This window comes from Ictalurus punctatus, chromosome 6 (genome assembly GCF_001660625.3).
Source record: "Ictalurus punctatus breed USDA103 chromosome 6, Coco_2.0, whole genome shotgun sequence".
NCBI classification, from domain to species: domain Eukaryota; kingdom Metazoa; phylum Chordata; class Actinopteri; order Siluriformes; family Ictaluridae; genus Ictalurus; species Ictalurus punctatus.
In genome coordinates, this window is record NC_030421.2 from 3,466,387 (window position 1) to 3,480,492 (window position 14,106).

The 14,106-nt window shown below is 42.0% G+C and overlaps 1 protein-coding gene across 9 annotated transcripts; it reads right to left on the minus strand.

Annotated features, from left to right (window-relative positions):
• Positions 1-831: 831 nt before the first annotated feature.
• Positions 832-11,297, minus strand: senp7 (SUMO specific peptidase 7). 9 transcript variants are annotated; one of them, XM_017470547.3, is made up of 22 exons: positions 11,205-11,220; positions 11,110-11,125; positions 10,508-10,653; positions 9,589-9,690; positions 8,994-9,109; positions 6,662-7,208; positions 6,192-6,492; positions 5,946-6,094; positions 5,346-5,453; positions 5,200-5,233; positions 4,872-5,078; positions 4,441-4,718; positions 3,822-3,955; positions 3,281-3,397; positions 2,946-3,065; positions 2,529-2,621; positions 2,232-2,389; positions 2,088-2,128; positions 1,941-1,984; positions 1,738-1,806; positions 1,263-1,413; positions 832-1,157 (listed from the first exon to the last, which is right to left on the minus strand). In XM_017470547.3, the coding sequence occupies exons 3-22, from the start codon at positions 10,616-10,618 to the stop codon at positions 981-983; spliced, it is 3,057 nt and encodes a 1,018-aa protein (XP_017326036.1). In that variant the 5' UTR covers positions 10,619-10,653; positions 11,110-11,125; positions 11,205-11,220; the 3' UTR covers positions 832-980. The 9 variants fall into 9 exon arrangements, with proteins under 9 accessions (XP_017326036.1, XP_017326038.1, XP_017326034.1 ...); XM_017470549.3 differs by having other exon boundaries at positions 9,598-9,690; positions 11,110-11,297; XM_017470545.3 differs by having other exon boundaries at positions 11,110-11,297.
• Positions 11,298-14,106: the final 2,809 nt, after the last annotated feature.

Genomic DNA, 14,106 nt, shown 5'->3' on the forward strand with positions numbered 1-14,106 from the left:
ACAGCGGCTATATGACGTCGAGATCCATCTTTTCACACCGAGGACGACTGAGGGACTCGTACACGACCATTACAAGAGGTGCGAACGTTCACCGATGCTCAAGAAGGAAACACGATACATCAAGACCCGGTGGGGGTGTAAACTTTTGAACAGGATGATCGGTGTAGATCGTATTTCGTATTTTGTCTTCTGGGAGACATGTAACTCTCTTATTTAGCGTCTGAAGGGAGTTACTAAATGAAATAATAAAATCTTTACACAAAACAAGTTACACCGATCATCCTGTTCAAAAGTTTACACCCCCCTGGCTCTTAATGTATTGTGTTGCCTTCTTGAGCATCAGTGAATGCAATAGTATGTAATAGTTGTGTAATCCAGCTGAATGTGCGGAAGCCACTTGAAGCATTCGTTGTGTTGAACCATTTCAACTTGCTTTTGTTTGATATGGTCATCACAAACAGCTGAAAGTCTGTACATTTTGACAATAAACCTGATTTGTATTGGCGGTCAAATCATTTTGACCGCAATAATTTGAATACAAATTACACTTCCGCTCAACAAGCAGACAGGGTTTCCTGGGTCTGTCTAATCTCAGCCTGTCTGATTAGTATAAACCGTACATTTTCACCTTATTGACGACCTATTCGAAAGCCAGATTTCAACCAAACCCACTCCTTGTCCCTTCCTCAGCACAATCACATGTAAAACCTACCACACTAAGGCGATCTAGCTAAGACAGTCTATTTTAAGACATGCCCGGGCAGAGTTATTTAAGGTCCTACACACTTAACAAGGTGTTTACATTACATTAGTAAAACGAGACGATGTATGTCACATCATGATGAAAAATTTATTACAGTTTTTGCATTAAGATGTACAAAAGCATAAAAAGACATAAAAGACCTAAGAACAATGGAAATAAAACACGATAAATAAAAATAAGGAAAAAATAAGTCTATTCTCCTTACTGCTTTATGCTATTAAACTATATTTCCTATTTCTTTCCCGTCGTCTGAGCTGTCGTTTCCCAGAGAGCCTTGCTGAAATCGGTACAGGTGCAACACAAGATCTCGAATCTCCTCTCGCTTCTCACGTACTTTCTGTCGTGGAAACCAACACTCTAGCTTCAGTGGAAGGTCAAAGTGCACTACAGGATCCTGCAATGATGTAAAATCCATGTACGTCACACTTGTTAAGCGAGGGGGGGCTTGGGATAATAAAGCAGATAAACAAATGTCTGTATATGTATGGTTTGTGTTTACCTGTAAAAAGCTTTCTGCATACTGCAGTAAATAAAGACCGCAGTCACTACTGTTGTCCTGCAGGGGGACTCTGCAGTGTGAGCCCACCATCCGCTCGGCACTAAAGTCTCGATGTCCACCTCTTTTTACCTCCCACTCTGCCTGCAGATACCTAAACACACACGGAAAGACATATCGTGCTCTTTAATCTTCACGATTCACGACTGCAGTACCACAAGGTTCGGTTCTAGGTTCCTTACTGTTCTGACTAGTCACAAATAACTGCATCGTCGGTTCTGTTTTTTTCATATTTTGAGAATAGAGGCACTTAAAACCCTTAAACTCACTGGGCACTTTATTAGGAACACTATATTAATAATTCAGAAAATTCTCAAATAGTTATGCAGCGTTCATTATTTACAATAAATACAGATGCACGTCTTGTCGCTTCATGATACAACGTGAATAAAGTAACGACAGGACGGCAAACACTCACTCGCGCAGGAACTTGAAGACACGCTCGTGAAAAGACACCTTCAGAGAGTCCATGATGAGAATGCAGGGTCTGAAGGAAATTCAGTCACACGTTTAATACCTGTATGAATACCTGCTATACCATAGAAATTCTTCAATCTGATTGGTCAGGTTTCTACTAACGCGCTTGTTCTATATATCAAGAACACGAACTCTCAGACATACCTCTTACAGACCGTCCGTCGTTTACAGGTATTTTCTGTGCAGGTCTGAAGATGCAGACGGCAAGTGTTCAACATATCAATATAAGGATATACTACACAGTATGAGAATATTATACACGCTTTAGTTTTAAATTCTCAGGTGACTTACTGGTGGAGCCAGAGCAGAAACAGACCTGGAAGAATTTTCACCTATGGTGAGAAAAGCAACGTTCGTCTTTAAAATGTGCAACAATAAACAGAAAAGAAAAAAAATACTGACAATGCTCAATACTGTCACTCGGGTGGAACGTACCTGAATTTGTGTCCCCGTCTCCATGCTGAGACTCGCTCTGAGCTGTGGTATCGTCGGCGTTTTCGGTCTCGACGTGCGCCGAGGCATGGTCTCCTCTCTCCACATAATGAGGCTCATCCAGCCCAGGGAAACACACCACTACTAGGTACCAGTGAGCTCTACAATATCAAACAGGACAACATCAGCAACTGAATTGGACACGTATTCCAGCTGACAGAACACAAATGTTAGACAGAAAATTTTCCGACAAGGGAAGGTGCGTGTATTCATCCATATCTACGCATGAGTAGTACTCACTCTTGATTGACGGGCACAAACAGGAAGTCCTTTTCAAATATGTCCACGTGACGTGTCCATGTCCTGACCCGCTGGTGCCTCCTGAGCTGGGCTCTAACACACACACATGCACAATTTTACATGCAGATACACACAAATGCACCATCCTTTGACTTACTACCATAGAGAAAATCTAATAACACACACACATATATATATATATATGAACTAACAAAGCTGTTATTGATGGCTACATCTTAAAACATTGGGGTGAAATATCTATGACTATATCCTTGCCCCTATACGCCGCGACCTGATTGGTCGGGAAATAAAAAACGTCGCTCCGTACTTTTCTCAAAGCTGTGAAGTGGTTGTTTTTAAGGTTGAACAGGTTTGTGTGTTGTTCTGCCCTTTCCGCCCTCTCCTCTGCCCACTTACGGTGTGCTGGTGCTGTCTTCATTAGCGTGGTCACGCCGTGTGAGCTGTTTGAAAAAGAAGCTGCTAAAAACGTGAGATCTTGTCACTGAAGCATGAGGAGCCTTCTTTACCAACAGATACCTTCAACACACACAATTCCACGTACAGATTTATATTAACACGGGCTGCTTCAAACAGTTCGGTTATACTGTAAAGTAGCACACACACACACGGTGTCTCTCACTATGCTTTTCAACAAACAATAACACCACATGCAATTTTCACAGATCTTCTAAACGTGTGTTAGTATCGATGTGTATTTGGGTGCGAACCATGAGGTGAACGCGACATCTTACTTGAGGTAGAAGTCGATGATGACGTCATTGAGAAACTCCCCGCTATCTAAACACTCCAGGTCCTCGGTGGTCACGGTTATGGCTCCTTTAGACGGTGGTGGAGGAAACTGGATCAACCTATAAAAAAAAATAAAAAAAAGAAAATGATTAAAAAAGAGACGAGGGATAATAATAATAAAAATAATCTGTTTTAGGCAGCGGTTTAAAGTGAAGTGTTAAATGAGCCGAGAGAAAACAAGAGTGCTTTGGTCTCTGGGTGATAAAATAGGAGACTCTGACTGACTATGTGATACGTTTATCTTCCGGGCTTAACTCACACCCCGACTACAGTCACACTTCACTAGTAAAATGTGTAAGTAAATAAATAAATAAATGAATAAATAAATGGCTTGGAGGCTATTTAGTTGGACATTGCAAGATTTCATAAGTGCACCAGATGCTCAGTACCATGCTTTAGGACCTAACAAAATGTATTTTTCTGTGTTGTCCCACAATACTACACTCACTATAGTGAGCATGTTGTTACAGTTGGACTGCGTACCTGCGTGCAGGACCACAGTGACGGTACTGAGTCCAGTCTGCTCCTGGTTTATGTGCCAAGGACACTCTGTAAGCACTCTGACCTCGGCTTTGACATAACGTGTAGACACTGGAGTCTGGCTGGGCATCTGCGTCCTGGGAACACACACACACGTTATTTCAGATGACGGTGATCCACGTAGTGTTCCATAGAACTGTTACTGAAAATAAAAAAGAAACAAAAAAAAAACTAATATACGGTAGGACAAAACTGGAGACCTGACCGTCACACCCGTGTGTGCACATTCTAAACCCATGGAGTCGGTGTCCTCTTTACCGTTACTAGAGCCTCCGATCTTCCGGGAAGGCTTTCCACTAGATTTTGGAGCGTGGCTGTGAGGATTCGTGCTCATTCAGCTACAAGAGCGTTATTGTCTGGGTCTGGGGCGCAGTTGGCGTTCCACATCATCACGAAAGGTGTTCAAAGGGGTTCAGACACACACAGTACAGCGCCCCGAATTAACATTCGATTAAGCTTCTCCTACGCCTCTTAGTAAAAGCTGTACATTTTCGAAAAGTGTTAATAATTATGCCGTCGACTGTATAGACAAGACCACAAGAGGCACAGGTGCGTCACACACCTTAGCCGAGGCTGCAGTAGCGCTCGCTGGCGCTGGCGCCGGCGCCGGGGCGGTCTCGGACTCGGACTCGCACGAGGCAACGGGAAGCAGCAGTTGGAGCATGTGTGAGTCTGGGCTGTTCTGCAGAATCTTCAGACTGTCGGGGTGTGTGTGTGGCGTCAGAAGCTCGGTGTTTCCGTGTCGGAGTCCTACAATGTCCATGATAGATGCGAGCAGCGCACCCTGTACTCCGTTCAAGGGTTCAGACACACACAGTACAACACATGTGCTGCCCTCAGCTGCAGCAGAGAGAGGAAAAGAAAAAAGAAAAAATACGTATGAACAAATCGATGTCCTGTTTATGGGATTGGGGTGGGGGTGGGGGTGGGGGGGGGGTACTTTGGCTGAGATGAAACTATTTCAGGAATCTTAAAGCGGTGTAACTGACTCACCTGGGCGTGTCCCTGGCAGTAAGACAGACAAGTCGCTGGAGAGGCGTCGTGCTTGAGCTTCATCCAGCCATATCAAAAGCACAGATGGAGGCGGCACTTCGTGTTCTTTAGCTATACGGCTGTCCTGCACTAAAAGCCCGTCCCACACGCTGTACTTGCGCACATGTTCTGTCGCCAAGGAAGTTTTTACCCCGGCACCTGACGGCTCTACAAAAGGAAATGAAACATAAAGGAAGAACACAAATACACAAACTCTTCATTTCAGCAAACTGTTACGGGATATAAAGAGATCACAGCTGAAACGATTTGAATCGAACGCCCTGAGTACCTTTGCACGAGATGGTGATCGTATCGTCCGTGATCTACAAGAGACGGAACAACATAAACAAATGTAGTCACGAACACACGACACGCACATCATCGGCTGGATCCGTATATATGCGTAGGAAAAATGTCGTACAGCTATTAGTTTACCTTTACAAGCCCGTTAGTCAAGGCGCTGAGGCTTCCCATGTAGAGGGCGGAGAACTGAAGCTCCATCACCGAACAACCGCTTAAAACAGAGTCCCCGAAGCTGGAAACCTACACGGAACCCGACACGGCAAAAGAACGAAGAACCGTTAGCAAGCCCGGCACAACTCGGTGCGATTTGTTTTGTTTTTTTATTTCAACAGTGACTATAAGGACTAAGGATGGACTGGAAACGAAATCTGGAGAGGAGCCTGAACGTGAAAATGGGAAAGGAAATACCTGCGAGAGAAATATAGCGTACAAGTAAGATACACACTGCGGGTCAAAAGTTTGTGGACACGCGGCTGAGATGCTTCTCGTGATCTTAAACCGCTTTTGATCTGAAGGTGTGTGATTAGACGTGTGAAATCGTGCCGACGTATTCGTTTCTTTCATTAGAAAACTAACGTTTTATTTACAAAATAATAATAATAATAATAATAATAATAATAATAATTTAAACGGACGACTCTGAGGGAAATATTCCGAAAAGCAGCAGAGAAGAGTGCGGGTATTTCTGTGTGGGTATGCGCCTGTAATATCAGATTGGGGAAGAATGTGTACGTCTGGAATCTTTTCCCTCTCCGTGGCCTGTACCGGCTTCTGAGGCCTGCGTGGATCTACGGCTCCCTCTAGTGCTTGAACGTGCAATGTCCCACCGTCCTCCTCCTCCTCCTCCTCCTGCACTTCCTCCTCCTCACTGGAAAGAACAACTGAGAGAGAAGAGAGGGTGAAACATGTACTGCACTCAGTCTGATAACTATACGTCTTTTATAAAGACCCATGCCTGATGTTCAGGCTCTCACTCACTGGGTTCAATTGTTTGTGGTTTAGCGGCCTGTCTGACTTCCACGGGCTGCAAATCACAGACGTGTTTATGTGCAGAGCCTGGCATTTGACTGGAACTGGGTGTGACTTCTTCATCAGCCAACTGGCCCTCAGCTGCCCCTGTGGACAGGCGTAAGACGCTGCCTCTGGCTCCGCCCCCTTCGTCTAACACTTCTCCGTTCTGTTGTAGAGCCTCCTCCTCTTCTCTCTCCTGTTCAATCTCTCCCTCTTCTTCTCCCGTAACTCCTGCACATTCTCGTGCTTCGTTCGCGCTGGTTTTTTGCTACAGAAACAAAATTTGTACGGGTGTTCCTAATAAAGTGCCTGACAAGTGTATGTTCATGAAATAAATCTACGCTGGGGAAGACCGTGGAATTTGAAATCAGAAAATAAACTTTGCGAACCCCTGCTTTAGAGCAGGTGATTTATTGAACGTTATTATGAAACCTCACCTGAGTGGGAACTGCGTCGCTCTCCGAATCCCGGTATTCTGTTCTGTCGAAGCCACTCGGTTGCTTAGCTTGTGACGGAGTGCGTGTGGCTGCGATTAAGCTTTCGGAGATCTGTTCTGAATCAGCTTCTTTAGAATGAACAGGACTGACGCTCGTAGGCCTCGAAGAGTCACTTTCCTCGACCGGACACAGCTCGTTATCTGCAGCGTCGGTGTGTTTAGGCGACAGGTTATGACGTTCTTCGCCCGGGGAACGGGATTCTTCCTCGTCGGATTGTTTCGGTGAACTGCCGAATCGTTCGGTACACCGGACTCTTTCGGAAAGGTCCCTCTCGCTCTCCTCGGTGTCGGTCGTTTCGGTTTGGTCCTTGCGAAGTGCTCTAGCTCTCCTCCTGACCGTCGAGGGTCCTCTCTCACTCCGCCTCTGCCTGGGTCCTCGTTTACGCGAGGACTGTCTCTCTGCATCGGTATCGCTCCCACAGTTACTCAGGTATCTCTGCCCTTCTTCCGTCTGGAAAACGTCCATCAAGGTCACTTTCACCTGTCGGCTAAAACAGCGATCGTATGTTTACGTTCAGATATACAAAATACTGACGTACCCGACTGGGGAACAAACGAGAACAGCAAGCGCGCAACCCAGTCCCGGTCTGACGTAGAACAGAGAAACATTACGCCCTCAAAGTTTCAGAACGTCAGTAACATAAAATCCATTTATTACATGATTCTAGATCTACAAAGTCTCAAAGTGCACAAATTAACCCCGACAGGTGAGAACCAACATCCGGACTTGACACGCGACACAAGACGTAATTATATAATAGCTTATTATAAAACATTTACCTACGGCAGGTGTGTTCAAATTCAAGCTTTGGCACAAACACTTTAACGCAGAACCATTAGTGAATCGTTTCTGGCTGCAAATGACACATCGATTCAAAGTGGTTATGTTTTCTTTCGACTTATCTGTACGCTCGTCTTTAAACACTCTGGTTTCGTCTGTAACTTTTTTTTTTTTTTTTTTTAAACAAGCCGTTTCATCGCTTCCCTAATAAAATTACCAGAGAGTAATTTAAAAGTAATAATAATAATAATAATAATAATAATAATAATAATAATAATAGTCTGTGAAAACGCGTCACTTTCTCTGTGCGTTTCCTTCAGCTATATAACTGAAAGAAACGCACATGACCGGCTGCAACACAGGATCTGCTACAGAAGCCATGCTGTTTCATATTTATTTATTTTTTAAAACTAGAGTTTAAATCAATAATCATTTCAGACATTCAGAAGAGCTTCACCACATCATGCACCAAAATCACTCAGCCAAAAAAAGCGGCCTGTTTATCTCGCTCAGACAGCGGCCTGTTTATCTCACTGTCGTGGCAATATGAGACAGAAGGCGAGATAATGATAAGCAAAGCAGCAGAGCAAGGGGAGGCACTGGTGTGTGTGTGTGTGTGTGTGTATATACTCTACAGCTCCTTAAGTGAACACGAATAGTATGTTAGGAAACGGCCTAATGATGATGAATGGACATCTATGTGTTTGAGAGAGATAACGTACAGTGACCATATATTCACAGCTAGGAATAACTACAAACACTTCCCACTAGCCTCGACGTTAAGCATCGGTATACTCCTGGGTTTTTTTAAGTCTATAGAGTGGCGTAGGGATGGGAGAAAAAAAAAAACCCAAATCAATGGGATTTTTTTAAAATGGGATTTTGTTTAAAAGCCTGAAATAAACTCGAAATATTTTCACGTTTTAATCTACAATATAAAATACACCAGTAATACCCCACTCGTGATTTTTTTTTTAAAGCGTTCACGTGTGTTGAAAAAGGCGGGAAAAAACTTTGCAGTTAAACTGGTTCAGGTAAACTGTGCACAATTCCCGAAAAATAAAAATAATTAAAAAAAACATGGATGAAGATTTATCCACAGAGTAAATCCGTATTAAGGGAAAATGTTTTACACCTGTACAACGTCCCAGAGACTGCTTAAAAAAATAATAATAATAATAATAATAATAATAAACCCACTCACTTCAACAAGCTGCATCACCAAGGAGCTATCAAAACAAGTCTGGGACTATAGATAAGCAACCAAGAGAATACGCTTCTGCGTCTAACACTAACTTTGTATTTATATACACATATACCGTGTCGATCCAAAAGCTCTTGAATCTCCTTGAATTCGACACTCATTAACAATTCGACTCATGCTGCTGACTTCACGCTCTTTTCCATGCTCGCCACGATCATCTACATCTTTCTGCGGCGCTGTCAAAGTGACAGGATGTTTTTACACGGATTTTAAGAAGGTGTCTGTTACCTCTTGATCTCAGACATTGCGGAATTGTTCCGGTCGTGTTCGTCTGTTCGTCTCCCGTTATGGCGATGAGCTGACACCGATGATGCTCCGTTAGCTGCCAGCTGTGTCCAGTGGATCTAACAGAGGCATAAATATCTTTGATAACTTTATTGTTTATCGTAAAGATAGACTCAGTGAGCAATTTATTAGGAACACCTGTACACCTACTAACAGCATGAATCCATAGACCCATCCTGCCTTGTGTCAACAGCCCAGGGTGGTGGAGGTGGTGTGATGGTGTGGGGAATGTTTTCTTGGTGCACTTTGGGCTCGTTAAAACCAATCAACCAGGTCTTTGAACGCCTCAGCCTATTTGAGTACTGTTGCTGAACATGTGCATCCCTTCATCACCACAATTTACCCTCTTCCAGGATTTTCTGGACTCTGAGAGCACACCGTCCATTCATGCGACCCTCCAGTGGCTGGGATTTATCCATCAGCAAACCCCCTACCTTGTATTAGTGTAGTGTTCCTAATAAAGTGCCTAGTGAGTGTAGAATCAGTGTCGGATTTCCAGTACAGCCACAAATACATCTTGTGTAGCTCCTCGGTTTACCTTCCTCACCTTGGGGTGCTTTCTTCCACTTTTTGCCACGTCTGCATCCACACATTCATCGAAGAGTCCTTTTCTCTTGTGGATTTTCAATGGATTTCCAGTCTGATACACACACACATTTCCACTTGGTAATGATAATAATAATAATAAGTCATCTGTATTGTGATAATAATGGTTTTTAAAACATCTTACAGGAAGTTACTGTTCACAATCCTATCTGGAAGAACACTACAGAGTGTCTGGTCTCGGGTTCATGAACACGTATGTCTCACAGGCCATCAGACTCTTAACTCATTTCATTTCATTTCATTTCATACACTACTATCGCAGACATTCTTTTAGACTTGAGAATACTTACTGCGTAATTTATTTTATTGCTTCTCGGAGATGTTTTGTTCCTAACATTACATCTGTGTGTGATGAGGGGAATGATAATTAAAGCGCTATTACAGGTGACTCTTGTTGCTTATGTTTAAAGCCAGTCAGCAGGAACGTACTGTACTGATCGGATACTAGTCTGGATCGGTATCGGATCAGACATATCTCGTGACACCAGTGTGTATAACGCTGACAGGAAACGGGCGGGCTGTGATGTTTCACAACAAATGCTTGCAGAGTCTCAACTCTTGGGTTCAAGAGTTCCGATCTTGGGTCCGCTTTAAAAAGTGTAAAGGTTGGACTAGTGCATTCATTGTTTGACTATCATGCGATCTATACAACATATCACGTGTAGCACGACGGATAGAGGGTTTTTTTTTTGTTGTTTTTTTTACTCGTTATTCTCTCTGGGATGTTTATTTTTTCCCACAACGTCGACGCTTCGCTTTTTGCCCCTCAGCTACCTGGCTTGTTAATTGCTCCGGATAAGCGCGGCTTTCCAAATCAACCTAGAAACCTTTACACTTTTGAAAGCGCATACTTGAAGGTTGTCGAGTTTCCCCGCCGTTGTGATTGTCAGAGCTTTTCTGTGGTCCACGGTGACAGCGCCAGCGTCAGTCACCGGAGACAGACGACCTTTTTCATGAGGCATCGTGGCTGACGGAAATCGCGCGATTACTCCTTAACCTGTAGAACCCGAGAAGATCAGAACAGGTCAGCAGACATGCTTTATTTCAGCAGCACAGAGCTATGAACTTACACACTTAGAGAAGTGACATCCAGACTGTTTACATCACACTGATGTACACATATACATATGACACACCAATACTAGGGTTTGTATTTGTCTGTTTATATTAAAATATGAATGTTTCTGCAACAACCTCCACTTGTGGCTGGTCTACTCATATTATTATTATTGTTGTTTTGCAAAGATTTTAAAAACAAACCTAAAATATATATATATAACAAACGCGCAGTACAAAGGTGATAAAGAAAATGAACAAATAAACAAATAAATGTCTACATATAATAAGGTCATTGTATGTCTAACTGAGCACACAGTCAGCTCACGTTATTTAGCTTGAAGGCTAACTGGCTATTAAATTCACTTCCAGCTTCTATATTCTGCCTCGTACTCACTTTGCGAGCGAAACAGCTGCAATAAACAGAAGAACATTATTATTTTTATTATTATTATTATTATTTTAAAAATAGCATAAATAAATAAAACGCACAGACTAAGACTAGACCACTGAGTAAAAAGCCGTTAATACGGAGCTCCGAACACACATATGTCTTTCCTGAATATAAACTTCCGCCATAAACCGGAAGTTGTTTTGTCTCTTCGTCCGAGCGTTGTTTTTACACAACCGTATTCTGAGAAGTACCGCCTTCCGGGCGTGGATTGGTTGAAACCAACTCATACCCGTCTTTTGATTGGATAAGAATACTGTCAGTATTAAGGAGCAAGAAATCGTAGAGAAGAAGGAGGGTTTTGAACTCGGAGGACTGGTGGGAGATAAAATGAGGTTAGAGGAAAGCTGTTAAACCGCCATCTAACGATCGGTTAAAAAAAAGCCTCTCGGTTTCCGAGTGCACTTCCGCTGGGAAGCCGGAAGTGCAGCAGGTGGTAACGCTTGTTTATATTCTTGTGCCCGTGGAATGATGGCACGCGTTCGATGAAATTTAATAAAGATATATAAATATAAGATCAATCTAAATATTTATTTTAATTAGTTGATTTTATAAATATCATACATTTTATAAATTATTTTTTATAAATGTTATCATCAGGAAGGGAGGTGTTAAATTATAGGGTGTTGAATTATAGTGTGACTTCAGGTTTATTGGGACATCACCCTGCTAAAAAAAAAAAAAATGTAGAAACCCTCATAGAATTTGTAATGGTTTTAATGGTTATAATGGAAATTGTACTGGTCCCTATGGATCTGGAAATTTGTTGCCTTCTATTGGGGCCATGTCATGCCTAGTGGATACCATTAAGGACCTACATCCTTAATACGTCCTACTACGTAATGGAAACCATTCGGTAATGGTATTTTAATGTAGTGGAAACCATTAGAAGTTCTGTGATGGTTTCTAGTGATTCATTCAGTAGGGCACATAACAGTTTGATAGAAATAATGACTTAATTGTTGTGACATCATATAAGTGGTTGTGGACAGCATCAAACAGGAAGTTGACCCCAAAAATTTTGAAGTAGGGAAAATGACACATGCTTTGGCTATTTTTTTTAATAAGGATATAAAACAGTCACCACTAATATATTTCACATATTTATGACACATATATACATAAGATGTACTACAGTAACAAATTTAATTAATTTATTTATTAATTCCTTATAGCCACTTCCCATTTTGTGAAGCTCAACAACCTTTTGCCGCACATCACAGCCATATTCCTTGGTCTTACCCATTGTTATGAATGACTAAGGGAATTTGGCCTATATGTTACCTCATATTTATACCCCTGTGAAACAGGAAGTCATGGTTGAACAATTTCCTGTTCCTAGCATAAAATATCAATGGGAATATACTTCAAATATATTTTTCTCATATGAATTCATAGGGATGCCAATAATTGTTGCACACCTATATTTAAGAAAGATAGTTTGTTTTTTTTTGTTTTTTTATAAGCCTGTGTTGTTTGCAATTGTTTTATATCCATGAGAGCAGAGTATTTTTGTGATTTTTTTTTTTAAACAAAAGATCAAAAGGTTAAACAATAAAGACAATTTCCACAGCATTCTTTGCTCCTATTTACCATTTATGTACCACTGTACATAAACTACGTATGAAACATTTTGGAAGATATTTTGCTAAAAAAAAGTGTTAATTTCCCCTGTGTATAAAGACGTTTGGGACACCCCATATATAAAAGGCTTTTTTACTTTATATATGCTACCTCTAGGTCAAATTATTCGTAAACATGGAATTAGCTTCCACTGTTATGCTGATGATACACAGCTGTATGTTTCAGCGAAGCCAGAGGACAGACAGCAGCTTAGTAAAGTTGAAGAATGTGTAAAGGACATTAGACGTTGGACGCTAACTAACTTCTTTTTACTTAATTCTTATAAGACAGCAATCCTTTTATTAGGACCACGTGTAGCTAGAAGTAAGCTTTCTGATCACATGGTTACTCTGGATGGTCTTTCTGTTTCATCATGTGCAGCAGTAAAAGACCTTGGAGTGATTATTGACTCCAGTCTATCAATTGATGCTCATGTAGATAATATTACTAGGATAACCTTCTCTCATCTCAGAAATATTTCTAAGATAAGAAATATATTGTCACTGCATGATGCGGAAATATTAGTTCATGCTTTCATCACCTCTAGACTAGATTACTGTAATGCCTCACTGTCTGGATGTTCCTGTAGGAGCATAAACAAACTCCAGTTAGTCCAGAATGCAGCTGCTAGAGTCCTAACTAGAACCAGAAGATACGACCACATCACCCCGATCTTATCAACACTGCACTGGCTCCCAGTGAAATCTCGCACTGATTATAAAATACTATTATTAACCTATAAAGCACTAAACGGTCTCACACCACAGTATCTAAGCAACCTTTTGGTTTTCTGTGATCCCCCACGCCTACTTAGATCAAAAGATGCAGGCTATCTGACGGTACCTCGAATAGCGAAGGCTACAGCAAGGGGGAGAGCTTTCGCTTATAGAGCCCCACAGTTATGGAACAGTCTTCCAATTAGTGTTCGGGACTCAGACACAGTCTCAGTGCTTAAGTCTAGGCTTAAAACGTATTTGTTTACTCAAGCCTACCCTGACTAGACTGTCTGTTACACTAAGCACAGTCCTAATAATCTTTTCTCTCCCTCTCCCCTTCTGTCGAGCCACAAATATTTTTATGGAGATCCTAGAGATCCTGATCCTTTCTGCTCTCCGGACCCGCCTGATCCGTTTCGGATGTCCTACCTCTGGATGGAGCTCTCATCTACTCCAATTCCAGATTGCTGGGACTACGGCTGCTTCTAAGGCCAAACAGACTTCATATAAATCCAAAATGAACATTTTCACACTAACTGTTGTTACCCAGATGAGGACGGGTTCCCTTCTGAGTCGGGTTCCTCTCAAAGTTTCTTCCTCTTAA

Excerpts from the sequence above, each read along its gene's own strand:
- senp7 (XM_017470545.3), bottom strand. The coding sequence starts at position 10,618 with ATGCCTCATGAAAAAGGTCGTCTGTCTCCGGTGACTGACGCTGGCGCT. Across the intron at positions 6,493-6,661 it reads GCGACGCAGTTCCCACTCAG|CAAAAAACCAGCGCGAACGA; the intron begins GTGAGGTTTCAT and ends TTGTTTCTGTAG. Across the intron at positions 2,622-2,945 it reads GAAGACAGCACCAGCACACC|AGCCCAGCTCAGGAGGCACC; the intron begins GTAAGTGGGCAG and ends TGTGTGTGTTAG.